At 38.6% G+C, this 23,132-nt stretch overlaps 1 protein-coding gene across 1 annotated transcript; it reads right to left on the reverse strand.

The window, feature by feature from the left end:
* Window positions 1-615: 615 nt before the first annotated feature.
* On the reverse strand, window positions 616-19,990 carry abcg2a (ATP-binding cassette, sub-family G (WHITE), member 2a). The gene is made up of 18 exons (XM_024799572.2): window positions 19,824-19,990; window positions 18,424-18,636; window positions 12,188-12,247; window positions 11,592-11,706; window positions 11,158-11,310; window positions 10,768-10,925; window positions 9,764-9,866; window positions 9,591-9,639; window positions 9,404-9,502; window positions 7,171-7,287; window positions 6,651-6,796; window positions 5,371-5,453; window positions 5,182-5,271; window positions 4,410-4,534; window positions 3,921-4,075; window positions 2,509-2,598; window positions 1,636-1,706; window positions 616-1,083 (listed from the first exon to the last, which is right to left on the reverse strand). The coding sequence occupies exons 2-18, from the start codon at window positions 18,603-18,605 to the stop codon at window positions 933-935; spliced, it is 1,947 nt and encodes a 648-aa protein (XP_024655340.2). The 5' UTR covers window positions 18,606-18,636; window positions 19,824-19,990; the 3' UTR covers window positions 616-932.
* Window positions 19,991-23,132: the final 3,142 nt, after the last annotated feature.

The following is a 23,132-nucleotide window of genomic DNA, read 5'->3' on the forward strand; positions in this document are numbered from 1 at the left end:
CGCCTCAAAATATCTTAAAAGTTTATTTTGTGACCCAGAAAGAGTAATATTACAAGTAGCTGCCGCCATTGTTGGGATTCAACTTTTGCAAGATCCCGAGTTGGTTTTCTTGATCTCGCAAAAGTTCATCGTAATTTTTTTTCTCCCATGTCCCTTGCGGGGATTCGTAGTAAGACTTGTAAATACTTGCGTGGGGAAATCCCAGATCAGCAGTTCCTAAAATAATCAGACCAGTCCGTCTGGCATAAACAACTACACCACTTTCAATGTCACTTAAATCCTATTTATTTCCATTCTGATGCTCAGTTTGAAGAATCTTGAACTGAGCAGCTGTATGACTGCACCTAATAAAATGGCTCGTGTCCCTGCCTGTTGCTTAATTCCCCCAGCACCACCATCAATGGGTTTTGACTGAAATGTTTTTGCTACAGCTGACTGGTTTATCACTTGTTTCATGAGTCCATCAGAATGAATTATAAGAACTTTGAAGGTACAGTAGGAGGAATTGGTTCAAAGCTCATGTATGATTTTTTTTACAGGCAAACATTTACAGCTAAATGTTGCTGCTGACACTGTATGTCCTAAAACGATCATGAAAATTTAAAAATGAGCAAAACAGACACGTAATGTAAATTCAAAGTTTATAAATATGAAATTCTTGTATTTGTGATGCTGAACTTTAAAGTGCAAAAATTATGATACAGCTGATGAGGCAATGACATTGTTAGTAAGGGGTGATCAAACAATCAGTTTTTATAACAATCTTTATAAAAAATTTACAAAAAGAAAAAAGAAAGGAAAAAAAATCAATATTATAGATCTGTATTTATAAACTGAATAACCTGAATAAATGACTTGAAAACTAGACCTGAACTTGAGAAGAACAAATAACACAAAAACATCCACGACCAACAGCCAGGAGTCAGCGGTGTTTAGGTGAACTTCCTGATGAAGCGCAGTTTCAGGTAAGTTATGATGAGGAAGCAGATCGTCATGATAAACAAGGCCAAGTGGTTCTGCCACATGCCCCAGAGGGAGTATTCGACGCCCTGCTCCTCCAGAACCTTCTCCCCAGAGTAACAGCTGGAAACAGAGCACAAAAGTTCCTCAAAAACAAAATAAATGCTGAGATATGTGAGATATGCTGAGATACCAAAAGCTGCAGTTGCTCTGATATCACTAGAGGTGAGTCATTCCCCAGAGACTCCCAACTTTACAGCAGAAATTTGCTCATGGTACACCAGAACTGCAGTTCCTCTAATGACCACTTGAGACTGGCTTTATAAACGAGTCAGTCCCCACAGACTGATGTAAAAATGTCCAACTTCATTGCAGAAATAAACATGTTTACAGCCTGATACAAAAGCTGTTTAAACAACATCTTTAAGGGACTTGAATTGTGTTAAGGCTTAATGTTAGATGTATCTATTGTGTTAATAACTTTAATCCCTTTTTAATCTCTAAATTTATATTTTGAATTTTGATTGCAGCACAAATTTGTTTTTTAAACATTTTGCATTATTTTGGTAGTTATGGGCTTTGTGCTCACAGATGAGCCTGTTTCTATCTCATTTAGGAACCCACAGTGAACCTCATCACTTCATGTTAACTTGCATGTGTCTCAGTGCTGCTTACTATTGTTGGTCGAGAGTGGTATTCATTTTATCACAGAATGTCAGCCCGGTGAACTCATTAGCCTGCAGAGCCTGGAGAGATTCACAGACAAATCAACAAACATCACTCAACAAGAGTTTCATCTGAAGAAAAAGTTCTTTTAAACCCAGAGTACCAACCCTGCTCACAGTATGCATGTGTAAAATGTAAAAACTACTGAAGAACTGCTTTTTTTAAAACAAAATGTTCTTCCAGGTAAGGTGATGCTAGCATTATTGCACAGGAGTGAAAATCTACAGCAAGTTAAAAGGTTTTCTAAATCTTTGCAAATGCCTTCATATACTATCATGGTTTATTTCTAAAAGCTGATCTTACCTTATAACTGATAATCAGCACATCAATCAATCAAACTTTATCTATATAGCGCCCTTTCAGCTGGAGACACAAATCCTCTTTGGGGTTGTTTTAGGAAAGGTAGAGCCAAATGCAATACAAACTAAAAGCAATGATGCATTTTGAAAGTAATAACAAAATGTCAAAGAGAAAAAAAATAGCTTGTAAGCACCACAGGAGAAGAACCAACAGGGAAAAAAATAAATAAGCAGTAAAACTTTATGTAAATAAAGACGGCCAGATAAAAGATCCTAAAAAGAGAGAAACATTATAAAATAGAATAAAAAGTATGATTAGTTAATAAAACAATGTTGCAATGTTGTGCATCATGGTGTAGCCCAACTGAGCTCAAATATGGTGTAAGTAACTAAAGTAAGTTTAACAGTTTAGTCGGGTACAGGCCTAACTTAAGGGAAGGGAAGATTTCTAAGTGATTATAAAATTGCTGCAGATATAATAAAACTGTTAAAAATAGATGTAATTGCCAGTGTTTGTACTTACACTGAGGCCATATCTGGGTATACTTAAGTACTTTAACCACGCGAGCCAGCTGGCGATGGAGGGGATGTTCACTAGCAGTCCTGCAAAGATCTGGAGAAAAGGAAACATAGCAGATGAGGCGAGTGGCGAGGCTTTGTGTGGTAACTTCAGGTTTAGCCTTGAGTTTTCATTTCTTTCTGCCTGTATGCATAGAAGATCCCACATCTACAGAGGTTTTTCGCTTCCCTGATGAGTACCAATTTCAAAACCATGGTATTGATCTCTCAGCCTTTTACAGATCAAACAGAGCACATAGGCCTTGAACTTGTTGACCTTTCATAAAATTTGTTGAAATATTGATTTGTGTTTTTATAGCTGTTCTTTTCTTGCTCCCAGACTTTTACCTTTGCCAGAAATAAAACTAAGTCAGTCTTACATGTCACAGGAATACATTCCTTTATGAAATTCTGTCTAACTTCAATAACATTAGCATTACCTGTCTGACCATCATGAAGATTAAAGGTGTTAGTTATAACTTCTCTAAAGCTGATATTTAACTTCTCACTGTCAGTTTTTTCTAAGCGAGTTCCTCATAAATTGATGTAAATTCATATTTTTATAATCAAATGACTGAACATTATGAGATTTGCTTTAATTCAGTTTGCTGTAAACGTGTGTCAGAATCGCAGCCTGATGTTAAGGTGGAACCAGAAAAGGGAAAATATACCCCGGTGCATGCTTGCAAGCACAGTCCCATCATGGTTTTGTGAGTGTTTGCAGGATTTTGATGGAGATTACCATTACCTGTGTTATAAACACAGTTTGCATTCTGCACTTTTTGATGGACTTATTGACTAAGCCATTATTATTTAATACGTGATTCATTTATTATGTCTTCAACTGATTAGTAAAGCCTTGAGCTGACCACTTTTATGCTTTCCTCTTTACTTTTGGAGTCTTATGGAGTTGTGTGTATTCATTTTGTATTTGATTTTATGTTACATTTGTAATTTTGTAATAGTGTGCCTTCTTTGCCCGCTCTTCCTCGCCTGCTGTAAAAAGAGTTGGGGTTTTTTGTTTTGTTTTTTTATTTAAAGGGACTTTCGGGTCAAATAAAGCTTAAATAAAAAATAAACAAGTATGTTGCTAGTCAGCCTGTGAAGCCGAAGGACACTTGTGACTCACATGAAACAATAAACAAACCTATCGGGTCATGAATTAAGTCAAAAGTAGGGTCACTTTTCCATAACCTTCTGTACAATCAGACAGAGTCGTCGCCCCCTGCTGTCCATTAGAAAAAAATGCAGGTCTAGGAGACCTTCACATTGGCTTATCTTTTCAGAGCCAGAAGCTGCAGCCATCTTCATATATGCAGGCTCTGGGTGTGTATGCACTAATGTTTGCACAGGTGTATGCTGATGTGTGTGCATCACCATCATGAAGACGCAGGAGATCGTCATAAAGATGTTAGCGATGGCCACCACTGTCTGGTCAGCTGAGATGGCGAAAGCCATGGAGGTGGCGGTGTAGGCACACAGAGCGACGGTGAGCATGTAGAAGAAGAAAGCCCCAGCTGTCGGCTTCAGACCTGTACATACACAGACGAAATCACAAATCAGAGCGCCAGGGTTATAAATAGTAACAAAGATGCACAAACGGCACATGATACAAATCCTAACAAACCTCTGATGTGTAAAACAACCTTGTCTTTATATGTTTTTTTGCCTTGATTTCTGTGATATAAAAATCTCAGAGTCTAACAGTTTTTCCTTCACATATGCAAAGGATAAACAGATCAAGATCAATATTCATAACACAGACCATTAGAAACACTGACACATCGGTTTACCAATCACATCTGCTCTACTCTGCATACAATTAAAGAATAAACACCAGGATAGCACAGCTTGTCTTCCACCTACCAACCATGAAGTATGCCACACAGGTGAAGACGATAGCGGGGATGGTCCTCAGCGTGATGATGTCAGACAGGATCTTACACAGGAAGTAGACCGATACCCTGTAGTAACCGCTGATATACTCATGACTGCAGAGAGAGAGGAAGACATACAGGAAACGTTGTGTTAAAAACGGCATCTGTGAAAACATAATGATAAATAGAGGTGAGTGCCATTGCTGCAGACCTTTAACTAATAAAGCTGTCAGAAGCATTTAATCTGAATTAGCAAGAAAGAAAATCAGCATAAAAATGTAAAATGTCAAAAAAACAAAATGATTGGAAATGCATAAACTTTCCATTTTTAAAATGCTTCTTAATAATCCTACTGATCCTTATTAATTGAAAAAAAAACATTAAATATAATGTGTTTTTAATAAGTAGATGATAGTTGTCATTATGATATAAAAAGGCACTGCAAGAATGTGTGTATTACGATTTCTCTTTTTTTTGGCTAAACCTAAAATAATACATTTTGTGAAAGAAGAAGGCAATGAGAGGAGAACATATTGATCTGACTAAAACAGAAAGTAAAGATGTGCATTTCCTGCAAAGAATACCGACTCGGGTCCCTGGATGATAAGCAAGTCCCAACAATTTCACTTCATGAACACATCTTTAAAGAAAGCAAAGATGCAAACTCCTCAACATGAATGAATGAGTGAATTTTACCCTCATATAATGAAAACCTTTCACCCCAAAGTGAATTAAAAAAGTTCCTTGAGTGTGAGACCCACATGAAGATTTTCCTCTCTGCGATGAAGAGTTCAGCAGCCGACATGGAGCTGAAACACTGATTCACGATGATGAAGAACAGCGCACCAGTCCTGGACACACAACCACACCATCAATAATCTCACATCCCAGATTCATTTTTATCATTTGTCTTTCAAATGTGACAAAGACAAAAGTACTACAGTAAATACCTGTTCTGAATTCCACTCGAATCATTCTGGACATTGAAGAAAAGGGCTCCAACAACCAGAGCGAGGAAGATTGTCACTGCTACCTAAACAGATTTTTTTTTTAAAAAGACACTTATAACCACTTATCACAGTTATCAATGCAAGTTCATTATTCCTTGAGTTTGAGGCAGGGAGGTAGTGTGTTTCCCAAACCCCTTAAAATGATCTGATGATGCAGTTTCAGTTATTGACACCAGGTGCTGCTCCTGCTAAACTCCCACTGACTGATGACACGTGCACACAGGAAGAGATGAGCGGTGATGCAGTGACCACAGAAAAGCCCACAGTAAATTCAACAGCAGGCAAAATAACAGTGAAGAGAAAAAAAGAAAACTTTCAGATAAATATGTAGTCATGTAAAAGACTAAGTGCCCCCTTACTGCTTCCGTAGGACTAAGAGGACAAACATCACCCACAAGCTGCTAATCAAATGCACTTGATCAGAAGTCTTGTTATATATGTTGTCTGTTCTGGAGACGTCAGATATGCATTAACACAATGCCACAGTATTCACAACAGTGTCAGTCCCAGACTGTGCAGTGATGGTGGTAGAGGGGTGATGAATTGATGTCTCTGCATTATTCTAGGTGATTTGACACTATAAAAGTAAAAGTGAATTGAAAAAGACAACTGAGGGCTGCTTTTTGTCTTCACAGCCACAGGACTGACAGCCATACCAAAGTACTGTAGTGTCAAATGTGTGGCCATCTATCCTATAGCTAAATCTTGCCTCGCCCTGGAAGCGTCTTATGTTTGGACTTTTTGAATTGTTTATTTTATACTCAAGTATAAAGACTTTCTCTTGTAGTGATAATATGTATTTTACCATTTGTTCTTAATATCATGGTTATCTGGGATTGATCTTGAGTTTTTTATATCTAATTTCAGGTTTCAGTTACCAGCCTTCCCCTGTGTTCCCCGTGTTTTGTCATATTTCATTCTGTTGGTTTTACTTAATTTTTTTGTCATAGTCTTTGTCTCACATGCCTTGTGCTCAGTTTTTCATCCTGTCTTGTTTGTCTTGTTCAGTTGTGTTCCCTGGCATCCCTCAGTTAATGTTTGTATTTGTTCAAGTAGTACTGGTTGTCCTCCCTTGTGTTACCTTATAAGTAAATAAATACCTGCAAAATCCAATGAACTGAATAAATTCCCTCTTAGACAGTAAAGATACACATTCTCCAAACTGGACAGTTCTTGTTTTAAATAAGTGAATAAATAAAGTGGACATTACACAGACTTACCTGGGCGATGGAGGTCTGCGGGTTGAGTATGAGGTTGCGAAATGTCCTCTTGAGAACCCATCTGAACTGCGTGAAGAAGCCAGTGGTGTAGGTGATGGTTCTGAAGGGAGTAGTAGTGACCACCTTCTTTCCCTGGACGATCCTCTCTGAGACAGACAGAAGGTGGCAACGGTTTGAATTAATTTACATTTAAACAAATGCTCATGTCTGTATGAACTAATGTGTTTTGTTCACATTTAAAGTCATTAACATGTCCTGTGAAGACAGGACAGCAAAGTTTCACAGTAAAACCAAAATAAAGACAACATCAATTTGAGACAATGTAGTCATTCGTTATCTCTTTGTGGTTCATTTACATTGGGATTCAATTATTTGGAGAATTTTTGACCAATTTGTACTCACTATACCCCTTTTTTGTAGCCATCTAGCTTTGTTTATCGTCACCCAACATATTTTTGTAACAGTTTCAGATACAAACATTAAAAATCAATAAATACTGAAGCCTTCTTTTGGTACCCACCCAGCTCTGCTTTGGTCTCTTTGAAGTGTTGACAGTTTCTGTACTCCTCCACCAGTTTCTCCCCAATCCCTCTTCGGGACTTCGACATCGATTCTGAATCCAGCTCTTGATCTGGATCTGGACAAAGAGAGGTCTTGTCAGGTCTACAAAAAATAGGGTTTTATATTATTACTTCTAATCATATAATCACTGGCATATGTCACAGAATCAGGATAAATCGCTTTACAATTACAATTAGAACTAAATATTTTAACCCAAACAAATTCAAACTAACGTCAAATCAAGTCTAAATAATGTCATGTGTCCTACAGTGCCTGAATGCAGCATGTGTTACAGGTTCACTTGAGGGAATTTTGATTTTGCACATCTTTCTGCAGCACTTTCACACCTGGTTGACCAGTGAATCTAAAAATGTATGTAGGACAGAAGAGGGCACCTTCATCCTGCTAGCAGCTTGTCCATAATTTGAGTTCATAACCTTTTAAAATCAATGTACTTTTAGTTATAGTAAACATTTCTGTAAGTATTTTCAGTCATTAGTAATACCTTTTTGGAGAACAAAAAAGGGAATAAAGTCAACCACTTTCACCTAACCACTGTATGCTGGACAGCTGGTTAAAACGTATGTTTTGGTTTCCACATGAAAGAAGTGTAAATTTCTCAGTGCTCAAAAAGTTTCAGGAATATTTGTCTTCTATGGATGTTGTTGTTTCTCTTCTGTAACCTAATCATCATGACTATGATGCAGCTGATATCGTGAGTTAAACGCAGTCTGCTGAACAAAAGTTATTGTTCAGACTTTAATGATTTTATGTTTGAACCAACTAAAGTTTCACAGGATGAATTCTCAAAAAACTAACAGCGGAAAGCCCTACGAATATTATAGAGGGCAAAGTTATAGCTCCCACTGTGAGCTGATAGTGGCAGAGTTGGACACTGGACACAGTGATACAGAAATGTGTCCATTTGGTGTTTTAACATAAAATGATGGTGCAGCAACTGGGTATCAGCGTTAGTGTAGAACAGCTGTTTACTGATACTGGATGGTGTTTGTTGAGATGAAAAGGGAAGACTTGACACAACTTCTAAAAGCTTCTTTCTCTGAATTTTTTCCCCCCAATTTGTCCACACTCAACTGCAAAAACTGCATGTGATGGTTGTTATTATTGTGTGAATGCCTGTTTCTTTTTATTCTTTATACTTTATTCTAGTTGCTCCGTGGTTCTTCGCCATGAAACTACTTCCACAGTTTTTGTGCAATTTTCATTGTTCAAATTTTAAACTATTCTGCTGTTTCTGCTAATGCCGGCTTCGGTGCTCATAACGTCTATACTTTTTGAGATATTAAGGTTTTTATGCCATTTTAGGCCCATTTTGCTGAATGGGACCACATTATTAGTGTGGTCACTGATTTTGCTTGCCGGGGTAGCTGTGTTTTAGCTCAGTGAGATGAGCAGCCGTTCTCAGAGCAGCAGGCCCGGGTTCAAATCCCGCTTATGGCAACATTTTTTTCGATTAATGGTTAAACATTTTTAATTTTTTTCAACACAAATTTCAACTTCTTCACCACTTTTCAGCAGAATTTTGAGTTGTTTCAGCCCTTTTCAGCCACGTTTCCGGTTTCTTTGGCTGTTTTCAACAGAAATTCTGCTGATTCGCAGCTTTTCAGCAGAAAAAGCTTTTTCACCTCTTTTCATCACAAATTACAGCCTCTTCTGCTCATTTAAGCAGATTATTCAGTTTCTCCATATCGTCTCAGTATACTGAGAACTGGTTTGGCTCAGCAAGATGATTAACTGCCTTGCGACAAGGCGGCCTGGGTTCAAGCCCAGCTTGTAGCAACATTTCCTTTCAGGTGATAGTTTAACTTTTTCACATCTTTTCAGTACAAATTTCAGCTTCTTCACCCCTTTTTAGCACAATTTTTGTCTTTCACCTCTTTTCAGCACAAATTCCAGATTTTTTAGCTGTTTTCAGCACAATTTTTAGCTTCTTCAGCTCTTTTCAGAAGATTGTTCTCCTTCTTCTGCTGTTTTCCGATTCCACTACAAGGCATTCACACAGCATTTTTGCAGGAAATGCAAATGTTTCTAGTTATTATCATTATTATTATTATTATTATTATTATTAAGAGATTTTCCAAACAAGGTCAGGTTATAACCACGATGGCTTACACCTCAGAGGATCTTTTTTTCCCCACTGCTGTCTTTTTGTCCAGAACAAACTTACACACCTTCTGTTTTCCCACTGTTGAGGACAACGGCGGTCGAGTCTCCGTTGATGACATCCAGGAAGAAGTCAGCAGGGTTGTTGTGGGGCTCACAGATGTATCCTAGGAAACAGTTTTAAAGCATAGTCACAAACATTGCCTTTCTGTCGTGTTGCATCTTGTTGGGTTAAAGTTAATCAGGCGTGCTTACCAATGTCAGAGAAGTACTCCAGTGCACTCCGTGCTGGGCCGTGATAAACCTGACATGTTTTACAACAGAGAGAAGAAGAATTAACATGTCAGTCACAGTTTCCTCCACAGGTAGCTTGAAGTTAGCTCAGTGAAAATGTTTAAGTCTTTCAATAAGCAGTATTTAAAGGGGACCTGATGACCGTTGACTAGCAGGGTGAGGCTGTCGAAGAGGCGGTAGATGGTGTATCGAGGCTGGTGGATGGAGAGGATTATGGTACGACCATTGTTTGCCATCCTGGAATAACAGTAAAAAACTGTTATTTAGGTTAAACTTATTCAATGGATTTTTTTTTTTTCATTTATTATAGTTATTCATTTAGTGATACTACTATTACTACTACCATATGATGCAGAGGGCTGCAGCTTGTGGCTTTCACCCTACATTGACAATTTGCTAACTGAAGTTACCTTTGGCCTGCCTTTCTTTCCATGTTAGGTCAGCCTTTGGTCCTCTCACTCATGTTTTTGGTTAGGGTTACCCTAACCTTTCACTGTACTTTTGGTTTTATCTAGAGCATTTTCAGTTTTGGTACTGTTGTTTTTTACACTTAGGATGGCAACCTGGCAACCTAATTGAAAACCTAATGCAATTAAGCTCATTCAACAAGTTAAGGTTTGAAGATTTTTAACATTTTTAAGCATTTCAGGCAAAATCTTCAAATTTTCAGTTTTCATTTTTGCTAGGAAATGCTTTTTCTAGTTGCTTCTGCTCTGCTCCTAGAATAAACAGTAATCAGCGCTAGCTAGCAGTCTCCAGAAAAACACAGACTCCATGTTTCACCCAGCGAATGTTGTCTAATTGAACCAGAATTCAGCTATGCAATGATTACATCAGTCCTTCTTGCTTCTTACTTAATCCCTAATAAAACATTTTACACTGGAAAATACAGTTATAGATAACATCGCCCAGTTCATCCAAACTCCTGATGCAGATCTGGAAAAATGGCCATTTTTAAAAATCAGTATCCTGCAAAATCATCACTATTTACAGTAGTGATGTTTGTGAGCTAGCTTGCCCAGTGACTTCATAGATTTAAGGACATAACTTCAGACTCAGTGTTAACGTTCAAGGTGTGGCCGCATGATATAGATGGGCATCTTCATGGCATCAGCACTAAAAATATGTGCGTTTTCACCTCTTGAGCAGCAGCAGCACAGAGTTGGCCGTGCTGGCGTCGAGGCCTGTGGTGGGTTCATCCAGGAAGAGGACAGGCGGGTCAATAATCAGCTCCATCCCAATGTTTGTCCTCTTCCTCTCGCCACCAGAAATCCCACGAATCAGCTGAGTGCCCACCTGCACAAGCACACTACAATCAGACTTCAGGCTTTTTCCTTTCAATCTGTCTTCCAGTTCTTCTCATGCTTCTTTGTTTTGTTTTTTTTCTCATTTCTTTGCACTATTTAATCTTTTGGATACTTTCATCCTTCCTATATTTTAGAATCATTTTTTATGTATTCTATTATTCTTTTGTACCACTTCTTGACTAAATGTTTTATTTTTTTTATTGAAGTTTCTTTCGTCTCACCTTGGAGTCGGCCACTCGGCCCAGTCCAAGCTCCTTGATCAGTCTGTCAACTTTCTGCTTCTTCTCCTTATGGCTGATGCTTGATGGGAGACGCAGGGCTGCAGAGAAGGTGAAGTTTTCTCTGACCGTCAGAGTCCCCATCACCACATCATCCTGCAGACAGGAAGCTACTGTTTAGAAAAAAAATCTAACACATTAAAAGTGACCAAACATTTACTGCTGCCAGATGCGTTTTTGTTTCAAGGACATCTTTTTAACTCAGTTTAATTTCCACAGATGTGACTTATGACCTCAGTATTTCTAAAACAATTAACTTTATGCAACTCAAACAGACTTGGCCTAAGAAGCCAGTTTTATTGTTGCAGGAAATCTCTTCCTGCCCTGTCCAGGAAACTCTGCTAAATCCTGTAGAACTTCCTGCCTGCTTCACCCACCTGAACCACATAGCCAGACAGACACTTAAAGTTTGGGGGCTGAGGGGCTCCGTCAATCAGGACCTCTCCTGACAGACCTGCAGGGTCCTTTCTAGCTGCCAGAACATCAAGAAACCTAAAACAAAAAGGCAACATTCAATCACAAATTGAGTCCCAGTCAGGAGGCTTTATGCAGACATCAGCTCACACCATCTATAAGGATGGTTGCTTTCCTGTTACACACCATCTGAATTAGCAAAGGCAAGAATAGGCAGTCTTTGCTAATCAGCTGGCACAAATATAGACGGGAAGTTTGAACGGAAAAATAGCAAAACGTTCTTGTTTTATTTCCTGTAATGTCTTTTCCATGTGGCAGGAAAATTGTTTATATATTCAAACTGTACTGGATAGAAGAAGACCTTATCTTTCTGTGTACAGCAAAGACACAAACATTTAGGTTTCCAGCAGTTAATGTGTACAATACTTCCTCTACACTGATGCGTCGACCACCAGTTGTTCATCTCTTAACAAACAAAGACGTTTTCTTCAGATTTTTGCTAAACATGAATGGAAAACATCCCGATTTCTCCCTGCACAAACACATTTGCAGCACTCACGATGACTTCCCGCTTCCTGTCGCTCCCATAATGGCGTTGAGACCTGGCTTCATGATCCCACTGAGGGAGAGAGCGACAAAAATATTATCAGCGGTGAATCTGTAGATGTGAGTTTCACATGAAAAATGTTTTAATAATTCATTTCATAAACAGCAGCCGGGAAACGTTTGGACACATTCAAGGGTTTCAGCTTCTTAAATTTTAAAATTTCCAGTTTTTTTCTTTATTCTGTTTATTTTTCGCTATTTTTTAAATTTGAACTCTTGGTTGAATGAAGTCACTGTGGTAACTGTGAAATTAATCAGCAATAAAAATAATAAGCTTCATTTGCATGAAGCATACAGCTCTTGAAAATTTGCATTCCTAAAGTTTAATGGATCACTAATAAAGATTAAATGTTGATCATATTTTTTACTGTGTAGGAATAATAAAATCTTCTTCTGAATTGGGGCAACCAAAAACTCCTGAAAGCAAAACCTCTGTGCTCTTCAGTGATATCAGGGTCATTGTAGTCATCCCAGGCAGTATGCCACAGCTAAATCCCAGGGAAATAAGAGGAAAAAGAACACAGCAAACAGCAAAAACAAAACAATAAAAAAAGAACCCAATCGCCCAATAAAATATTTACTTTCTGTAGACCTCCATCCCACTCACTCACCCTCTCTTCTCTCTACCAACCTTCATCTTCGCAGTGCTGCTTAGCCTAGGATTACAGTAATGACCCCAATATCACTTTAAGGCTCAGAGTCGCTGTTTTCGGAAAGCACTGGAATTCCTTCAATGAAACAAACAGTTCAAAAGGTTTGCAAAACACCTGTCTGACCCCAGTGACAGGTTAGGCTCTAAAAAGTAACTTCCAGGGTTACTTTTCCGTGGAAGTTTTCACAGGGTTTTTTTTTCTGAAATGATGAAGCAGTTTGAGTTCTGCTTTTCTCTAGAGTGACTTTTGTGATACTACAGAAGTCATGCTGCTGTATTTCTGAGGAACTGAAATGGCTTTTTCCAGCAAAGTTACAAGTTTAGTGGCCGTTTGGTTGAGGATGTTTCGTAACACTGTGATTCTTATTCTGCATTTTCCCTGACATGTACAGGGATGAAGACTTCCTCTTTTTTTTTAAACTGCCACTAAGCAAATCTCACACTGTAACTATGACACAGCAGTTTTATATGTATCTGTCTTATAGTCGCCTTTCTCTCCTTCATGCCTTTCAGGCTAATGCAGGTTTATTTTTTTTGCTCTTGCTGGTATCGCTATAGTATAGTGAAGGGGATTGAAATTTACCACATGCATCTGAAACCCAAAACCACATGGGCACACTGTAAAGTGTCTGCCAGGGCATTAGTCAGCAATTTACTGTTTTGGAAAAGTAAAATTCATTTTTAGTCACTCAGTCATTTAAGTGAGTCTGAGAAACACAGGGAGGTGACTTCCTCCTGCTCAGAATCTGTCCTGTCATTCATTCAGCAGAAAACATGACTCTGCAGCGTTGTTTAGATTCCTGCAAATGAGAAACTTGCCACTCTTAATTCCAATTTTTTGATCAAATCCAATTTTTTTGTCTGCTTGTTCACACTAGAAATAAAATGTGACAGCAAACACGCTATAGTGTGAGCCCTCAAAGTGGCCCGCACCCCAGGTCGGATTTGAAAATATTGGATTTGTGCTGTTCACACTGTCATACCATGATCGGATATGGGTCGCATAGGATCAAAAAAATAAATGCGCTTTCGCCTGCAGTGTGAACGTAGCATTAGTAACTCAAAACACATAAGAACATTAAAACAAAAACAAAAAATGTAATGCAATGTAAAGGGAAAAATTAAATACAGTATATTTGTCCTTCACATGTAATCTGCATTCTTGTGTCTATTTGTTTAACTTACAAAAAGTCTCACTGCTTTTTAGCATTAGTATCCTTTCCCATGCAAACATACTTTCTGCCTCACTCACGGCCCAATGGGTGTCTTTTCAAAATTGTGAAGGACCTCGCTCACAGCATCTCATGCTACACCAGAGTAATTTGATCAATTTTTATTGATCAAAAAAAAATTCTTGCTTTTTTTTCTTTCACTATCTACTTTGCAAATGACTTATTTTTTTACACACTAGGTGTAGGGTAAAAAAAACATTCTAGTAATGAAAAGAAAACTGAGGGCGTACTGTTGAAACTCCACTTCTTTATCACATACTGACGTATGTCTGAGATTAAATGCACAGATAGAGTAAGTTCACTGCTCTACCGAGCTGCTCTAATGGACACAGTGAATGGATGGATTAGCTTGAAGAAGAAGGTGACTTGTTAGCTAATCAATCCAATGACACGTCGCCTACTGGTGATGGCCAGAGGGGCCGATGGCGTGATATGGCAGCCTTGCTTCTGTCAGTCTGCCCCAGGGCAGCTGTGGCTACAACTGTAGCTGCCTCACCAGTGTGTGAATGTGAGAGTGGATGAATAGTGGAATTGTAAAAGCGCTTTGAGGGTCTCGAAAAGCGCTTTATAAATGTTATAAATATTATTATCTCTCATCCAAGTGACTCCACTACAAAAGGTGGATGAAATCCTGCTTTGTTAACTTTACCTTCTTTCTATATCTTCCTCTCGTCCTTTGTTTATTAGGTTTTCCTTTCCACATCTTATCACAATTCAGAATCCCTTGCGTGTATTCTCCGCGTGACAATGGCGTTGCTGATGATTTAGCTTCCATTACACCCAGACAGGTCAGTTTCTGGCCTGATTATAAATGCACAATCATAAATGATGGTAAAGTCAGTTTTAATGCGCTCCAGTATGAGCTGTCACAGCAGGATACAGCCCTTATTCTCATGCAAACAGGTTAAACGAAAGCACAGACCTTCAACTTTGTCAATGATTACACATGTCCAATAAAATCCCACAGGTACAAGTCATTAAAATCTGCACACACGCACACAAACACACCTGCTACACTTTGACCCATTAAAGCTTTCATAACTTACATATATAATAACACATTGATCTTTTTTATAACAGAGTATAATCCATGGCTTTGTCTGCAGATACGTGTTGGTGTAGTAGATTTAACTCTACCATTACCCTACATTTACCCTGACCCTACAAAGATAAAAAACCAACTATTTGTAAAAAAAAAATGTGAATAGCAATTATGGTCTTTCCAGGTTGCACTTTTCACAGTTTCACTATAAGCAAATCGCAATTTGCAAACAAGGTGACATCTTTGTCGATCGTCAACATGAGACTGTGGCATGGTTAGCGACCGAAGCTAACAAACATTTCAATGTTGAATAACTTTTGGCGGCCAGGATTTTCACAGTGTCTAGTTATGACTAAAAAATGGTTTCAAAATGAAAGTTGAACAGACACTGAGAAAATATCAGCAACGTTGATTCAACTTTCATTTATTTTTGGAGTTCTTCTACATTTATGTTTGTTAGAATACAAATCATGATGTGGTTTTCTGTCAGAACCCTGCACCTATTTGTGATAGATTTCACCTAGTGACTGACAGGAACCACTCACCAATTGGTCAGAGAATAAACATTTTTTTCTAGTGACCAAAGGTTACCAGGGGAATAGGCAACTGGTCTCTAGGTTTTGTGAATAGGGCCTTACACCGCTGAAGTTCAGTTGTTCTCAAAAACTCAAAGACTCAGACCTCAGAAGTTTAATGAAACTATTATTTGACTATTATAATTATTATTATTACATTATTTGGCATTTATTAGCTTTAACTCCAACATCATCTGCACGGCTCATCTGGCATTGTTTTAAGGACCTGAAGAAGCTTAACTGTCAACAACCTGGAGAACTTTCTTACTAATCATTGCTTCAGTGCTAAAGTAACTGTCAGTTTAAATTTATTAATCCTGGCTGTTATAAAGTGTTAATACTTAGCATCTTTGATTCAGTAACCTTTACACCCTCAACGTTCTTGCCAAGTAAAGTTTCAAACAAACTGAGGCAGTACAGCATCCTGTACCCGTGCCTGTTTGTTGGTTTAAGCCCAGAGTCATTGTCTTCTCACAGGCTTTTGTATGTACAGTATGTGTATGTGTTTCACAGAGGCAAACTTAGGAACCTGAGTCTCCCGACAAAGCAAACTTCCTTCCTTTGCCTCCCAACATGTGGGAGTGTTTGAACCAAGCAAACCTTGATCGTGTCACGTTTGCATCCCAGGTGGGCTCCTGGCAGCACGTAGACAAATAAACACACAGTAGCTGCACATGCAGACTGTGCATTACCAGTTTACCACAGTATGGGCTCATGCTTACAGTCACCTGAGGGCTAAAGCATGCATTGTAGCATCACAGGAATTTCTTGTAAGACAAAGTAAATCCAAGCCAGCTTATTGCAGTTTGGTTGGTAAACTTTAAGAGGCAAAGTGCATCACTACAGAAACAGTGAGGTGACAAGATATGACTTAAAAGGCTGTTAGTCAAGTTGTAAATCCACAGTTTTTCCTTGAAGCTGTTTCATTATCACAAGTCCTGACAAAACCTGAGCATTTCCACCCTCTACACATATATACCACGTGACTGCGTGGTATATCCTTGGGTAAAGGGCGTGCTCATTTTGCCGATTTTTATTCATGCTGCATGTTACTCTGCTGATTGTTAGAGCGTGTGATGTAAGACAAGGTTACATGTGCTCTAACAATAATGCATTACCCAAGCTGATCTTATCTTATCTTTAAAATACCTGACTGCATGTTTCTTTTAGTAGAGACGTGGTCCAACATGGGCCTGCAAAATCGTCTAACTGAACACAATGGATTGGTTTGCAAAGTGTGAAAACTGCAGTGAACTTAGAAATTAATTAAAATACATTGTTAATTTTTTTTATGATGGCTGAATAACTACACAGGATTGGAAAGTTACGAAATTTGTTGTCTCACAATTTTGAAAAAAGGAAGGTAAGCGGCATCTTTCACTTGGGCTTCTTTGTTCAGCTTTTAAAAAAAAAAAACACATTGCCTGCACCGAAACTAAAATTCTGCGAACATTAATGATGTGTCCTCATCACCTGCTCAGTGTCTTTTATGAACATCCACTGGACGTCCCTCGGAATCTTTCTAAAAAAAGAAGTCTGTATTCTAGGAATTTTTGTTTGTTTGCCTTTACCGTGATGAAACAATAGCCTTTCACTGATGTTGTAACATCATAGCCCACTGAGCATCACACAAGGACAATTCATAACCAAGTTATACCATTAACCAAAATTTGGGAAAAACACACCTGTGAGTGTTCAAAGGTCCTCAGTAAAAAAGATGAATATTTTTTTAAGATGAATGTGTGAACAACGTCCCTTTTATTAAAACATTCCTCAGCCACACAACTTTCAAAATTAAGCTTAAAGTTCTGAAAACCAATAGATAATTAGCCATTTGTGGGATATACATGGAAAAATCAAAATCCCAGACTTCATTTGCCTTTGTTACATTTAGGGATGGGTATCGTTTAGGTTTTATCTGATACCAGTGCCAAACCGGTACTTTTGCAACCGTGCCGGTGCTCGAACCGGTGCTTAAACAATGGATAACACAAACTTTGTCCAAAAACCTCTCATGTTTAGCTGTTTTCCAATTTTTCTTTGGTCATTTTAGCCTTCTTGGCCAGGGTGAAGGGAGTATCTGCCATCAAACAAGAAGACAGCCGCATGTAATGTATCCACGATGGTGTTTGCTAGTTCACCTTACATGCATTAATGTAATAACGTGGTTAGCCTACTCAACGTAAATTACACACGAACAACATTAAGCTACTCACGCAGAGAAGAATGGCTGCTGCTGCCATCATCATCCTCATCATTTCTGCTACACTGGCAGGGCTAGGGGCCAGGACTCTGCTCTTCGGGTTCTTGGGGGATGTTGCTAACTCCGGGTCCGATAACAGGCACCACACCCGCAGTAGGTACGGTGCATTTCTCGGCTTTAAAAATACCCCGCTATGTGTCGCCGGGTGTTTCATCAGATTCGAGGAGTTACCTTCTTTGCACAGTATCAGCTTAAAGCACTTGTTGCAGGCTGCTGAGTTTGCATATTTTGCTGTGAAGTACAGCCAAACTTTTGACCGCTTAATCTAATGTTGTACTTTTAGGCTGCATGAAGATGAGATATTGCAGCTAAGCTTTGCCCTCATTTTTTAGAAGTGTGTTTAAAATGACAAGTAGCCTGTTGTTTGTTAGCTTAAAAATAAAACGTCTGTTGTCCTCGAAGTTTAAATGCACCAGTCTACTCACTTGAGGTCGATGAGGATGTCTTTGGTCGTGGCCTTCTTTCGGCAAAAACATCCACCTCCCTGTTTCACCTTGTAGTGAATATTGTGGAAACTGACTGTTGCGCCGTGCAACTGTTGTCTTGAACGGGACCCTTTAGGGGCTCCGTTTATCCCCATTTCGATCGTATCTTCGTTGTCTGACATCCTTCAGTTGTCTCCACCTGTATACCCAACACTGAAGAACATTTTTGCTGTAAATACCATTTCTTAATAAAAATCTAATCTTTTACATCTCTTGAGGCAACGGTTTTGTTTTTACATAACAAATATCACCATATCTTGTCATTTTTTAAAACCAAATTTGAAGCAATTTGGTTTGTTACAAATCCTTATTTTTTGGATTTCCATATAAAATGCCTATTCTACATCAACATTAACAATAGTAGATTTTAAAAAATCATATTACAATCCTGTTGCTGCACTTTTGTGTGACTTTATGATATTACGTTCATTGCTGCTAAAGTTGAACTTGAAATGAAAGCTGCAGACAGGTCATTTACTCTCGTCTCCTCAGTGCTGCTGTCTCAGAATGTATTCTGTTAAATTTTGGGAATCTACAACAAAGCAAAGCCATATGAACAATGTCTATGCTTTAATGTCTATGTAGTTAAAATCAAGTATGTATTTCAACTATTACTATATGTTAGAGCTAAAACAAAGACCAGATGTTTAGATAACTGAAGAAATTTAAAACACATGCAGCAACACAGTTCACTTACTCTTAAACCCAGCACCAAGTTCGGATATTTCTTTAAGTGAGTCAGACCCACTGAAAAAGAAAAAACACTGTATACGGCTTTTAATTGTGTTTGCCCAAATCTCTTTCCTAAACACTGTTTGACTTTTAAGCCAACATCAATAAGTCCCGAGAACAACTATCTACAATTATCTAGAACTGTAAATGAATGAAGCGGGTGGTTTCCTGTCATTTTCCCAATTAATGTTTGGAATATTTCTGGAATCTGGAATGTCAACTTTTCTAAAACCATTTACATTTTTAGATTATTGTTACTGGATTCGGTTTTTTAAGACTCATTACCCAACCGTACAAGTTCACAAGATGTGTAAACTGAAGCTTGGTTTGTTGAAAATACCGTAAAGGTCAAAAGTTCATATGTAAATTGCTTGTGGCATCCGGCCTCTGCAGTAGACGCTTCCTGCAGTGCTGATTATCGGGCATCTCTAGTCTAATCTGATATACTCAGAAGCAACACCGTTTAATCTTAATGTCTGCTTCATACCACGTTAATAAAAACATGTTCTAGACTCTTCCATCTCAGCGAGAGCTGATTTTAGATTTTAAAAATAGAGAAAAAGATACACGTGGCAACCAAAACTCAAAACAAAGACACTATCTCTCACCTGCTTTAGTCGGAAAGCGCCAATGAAAACAGCTACGGACAGATATCCAAACCGCAGCAGGCTTACCAGGAAACTGCAGTGACTCAGACTGCAGAGCTAAACGCGTGCTTAGCAGAGCTAGAGAGGTTTGTTTAGTACATGTGCTCAGCCCGGTTTTATGTCTGAAAGGCGTGATAAGAGAAGTAGGGAGGAGGGCACTACTGTCTCTCTCTCTGTGTCCTACAATGGTGAGGTCCTGTTATTGCTTTATTGTGACATATGAGTTCCTGGGTAAGCAGCACTGCTGTTAAAATTTGCACTTGAGATTTTTGTTTACATCATTTTTCACTTGACAAGGGCAGGGCTTTGAACTTTATTGGTGACCCTGAGGGGCGGGTGTGTGTTTGTTTCAAAGGTCATTTACCTGCACTTTCATTATAAAACTTGTGACTTGAAGAGATTTTCTGAAAAAAAGACAATTTAAATAATATAAAATAACTTTATTTAACCCAAATGTAATACATTTGTGTTACAGCAGCCGAAATATCAAACAGAAGCTATAAAAAAATTAAATCATAGCCTAAAGTGTCTCAATGATCTAGAGAATGACATAACAAAGTAGGTCAATAGGGTGAAAATTATATAAAGTAAAGAAATAAAAAATACACCTTAAAAAGCAGCAAACCAAGCAAAATTCCAAATGCCATGCTATGTAAAAAAAAAAATATATACATAGAAATAAATAAAATGCCTATTGAATGTCTATTGCTGAGTCACTTTAATGTCATTTAAAGTGATTCAGCATCGACGAGTTTAGAATTTGGAAATCACCGTTATGTCACCACAGCTGTAAGCACTTTAGGGTGACAGAAAAAACAGGAAGCGGGAGAAAACCTACCAAAACCTCAGGGGGAATAAGATGTACAGGGTGGGCCATTTATATGGATACACCGTAATAACATAACAAAGAATAAAGTTACGTTGAAACCAAGCACACCATTGTTTTTCTTGTGACATTACCAATAAGTTTGATGTGTCACATGGCCCTCTTCCTATTGAAAAAACAAAAGTTGTATCCAAGATGGCCGACTTCTAAATGGCCACCATGGTCACCACCCATCTTGGGGAGTTTGCCCCCTCACATATACTAATGTGCCACAAACAGGACTTTAATATCACCAACCATTCCCATGTTATTACGGTGTATCCATATAAATGGCCCTCCATTTATGAAAAATAAGTTTCACCCTTTTCAGAAATGTTAATTTAAAAAAAAAAGACAGTTGGAGAATACCACAAACATAAGCCACTTTCCATTCCGGTACTTTCTTTTAGTACCTGGTAAAACTGTCAGGGATCATGCCGACTCTATACAAGTAGATGAAAGTTAAATTATACTGGCTTCCATATTTTGCTTGACATAGTAGACAAAGTCTACTATCTGTAATCTGTTGGGGATTACACATTTTTCCCTCATGACCGATGTTCACCAAATGGCTGATTGTCATGGACTGGTCTCTGGGTCTGTGCAACTAAGGATTTTTTCACTTGATCCTGCACTTGTGCCATGATTGTCACGTGTCTGAAATGTCTGGCACGCGGCTAGTGATCACTTGTCCGCAAAACCTGTATAGAAGTCCAAAGGAAAACATCAATGTCTTGGTATCTAAACACTTTCCCAACAAGGATATAAACAAAAACCAGAATTTTATGCATTTATGATCCATTTGATCCCGGCCATTAAAACCACTGTGTGAGAGGTGAAGATCAAGAAATCGTTTATCATTAAACAAAGGTAAATGCTACACAGGTTAAATAAATGATCACATGTAAATCTTACGTTTTGCTGACTCGGACTTATACAACATAACATAAGAAAAGTTCCAGTAGTATTAGTTATATTTATGTGGTATGATGAAGTTGATTGCCTATTTTTCTGATGTCAGGTAAATCTTTCCTACATTTTAAATTACCCACCACTAACAGCTTGAGAGAAGCAGGGATTTGTTTGAGTTGGCATGTAAGGCAGGGTTGAGAAAGGTGTGCTAAAATACGCTGCCGTTCTGGCAGCCAGAAATGCACATGTCACAGTAGTGGGTCTGAAACACAGTGTTTTGTGTTTGTTGATTAATTTATATTCTTTTATTTAGTGTTATTCATGTTATAGTATTTGTATTTCTTGTTTCTTAGTTATTTTTTGTAGTTTCAAGGATTTAGGTTTTGTTTCTATGTCTCCCCGTATTTCACATCTCGGTCTCTCGGTCTCCCGGTCTCGTTATGTGTGTGATTACTCCCAGATGTGAACACTCCCAGATGTGGGAGTAATCACAGCTGGGAGCCAGCTTTTAAGCCCTTCTTCTTCTTTCACCAGGTTTCACTCTGCGTTTAGGTTGTGTCAGTTTAGTCACCATCTTCCTGTGCTTTTGTTAGTGTTTGATATGCCTATAAATAAAAGGCACGTTTTTAGTTCAAGGTCACTCCCGGTGCTACCAAACATTGATTAAGCAGGGCTGTCGAACTCCAGGCCTCGAGGGCTGGTGTGCTGCAGGTTTTAGATCTCACCCTGGGTCAACACACCTGAATAAAATGACTGGTTCATTACCAGGCCTCTGGAGAACTTCAAGACATGTTGAGGAGGTAATTTGGCCATTTAAATCAGCCGTGTTGGATCAAGGACACATGTAAAACCTGCAGGACCACCGTCCCTCAAGGCCTAGAGTTGGACACCTGTGGATTAGTGTATCTGATAAAGCACAGTAGCTATCTGACATTTTGGCGACGTTACAATCCAAGATATTCAAAGGATGGGCAGAGGGCAAGGGAGAACATATAGTTTTGGCCTCCAGGTCGGTGTGTCCCAGCTCTGATGTTACTTGAAAACTACAGAAAAGCAAAAGCACAGATACTGAGTGAAAGACAGGACACAATAGCACAGGTGAATCAGGTGAATTCGACATTCAAGATTCAAGATTTTCATTTGCTATTTGCGCACAGGACCAACAGTCCATGCACACTGGAAGTCTTGTGCAGAGCTCTCTAGGTCAAGTCACACTTTTTACAAGATAAAGACAAAACAAATAAAAAAGTAAAATGGAAATAAAGTAAAGAATGGAGCAATCATAGTATTTATCCATCCAGCAGGGGGCGCTGGAGCCTATCCCAGCTGTGATAGGGCGAGAGGCGGGGTACACCCTGGACAGGTTGCCAGTCTGTTGCAGGGCTAACACACCGAGACAGACAACCATTCGTGCTCACATTCACTCCTGAATTCACACCTATGGGCAATTTAGATCAATCAATTAACCTATCCCCACCAACTGCATGTCATTG

The sequence above is a fragment of the Maylandia zebra genome, linkage group LG3 (genome assembly GCF_041146795.1).
Source record: "Maylandia zebra isolate NMK-2024a linkage group LG3, Mzebra_GT3a, whole genome shotgun sequence".
In the NCBI taxonomy this organism is placed as follows: Eukaryota; Metazoa; Chordata; class Actinopteri; order Cichliformes; family Cichlidae; genus Maylandia; species Maylandia zebra.

Bases quoted from the DNA above. Each gene is read 5' to 3' on its own strand.
- abcg2a (XM_024799572.2), bottom strand. From the start codon at position 18,605: ATGTCAGACAACGAAGATACGATCGAAATGGGGATAAACGGAGCCCCT. The intron at 5,454-6,650 runs GTAAGTCTGTGT...AAATCTGTTTAG, and splicing joins CGCAGACCTCCATCGCCCAG to GTAGCAGTGACAATCTTCCT. The intron at 1,084-1,635 runs GTAAGCAGCACT...CTCTGTTTCCAG, and splicing joins ACCACTCTCGACCAACAATA to CTGTTACTCTGGGGAGAAGG.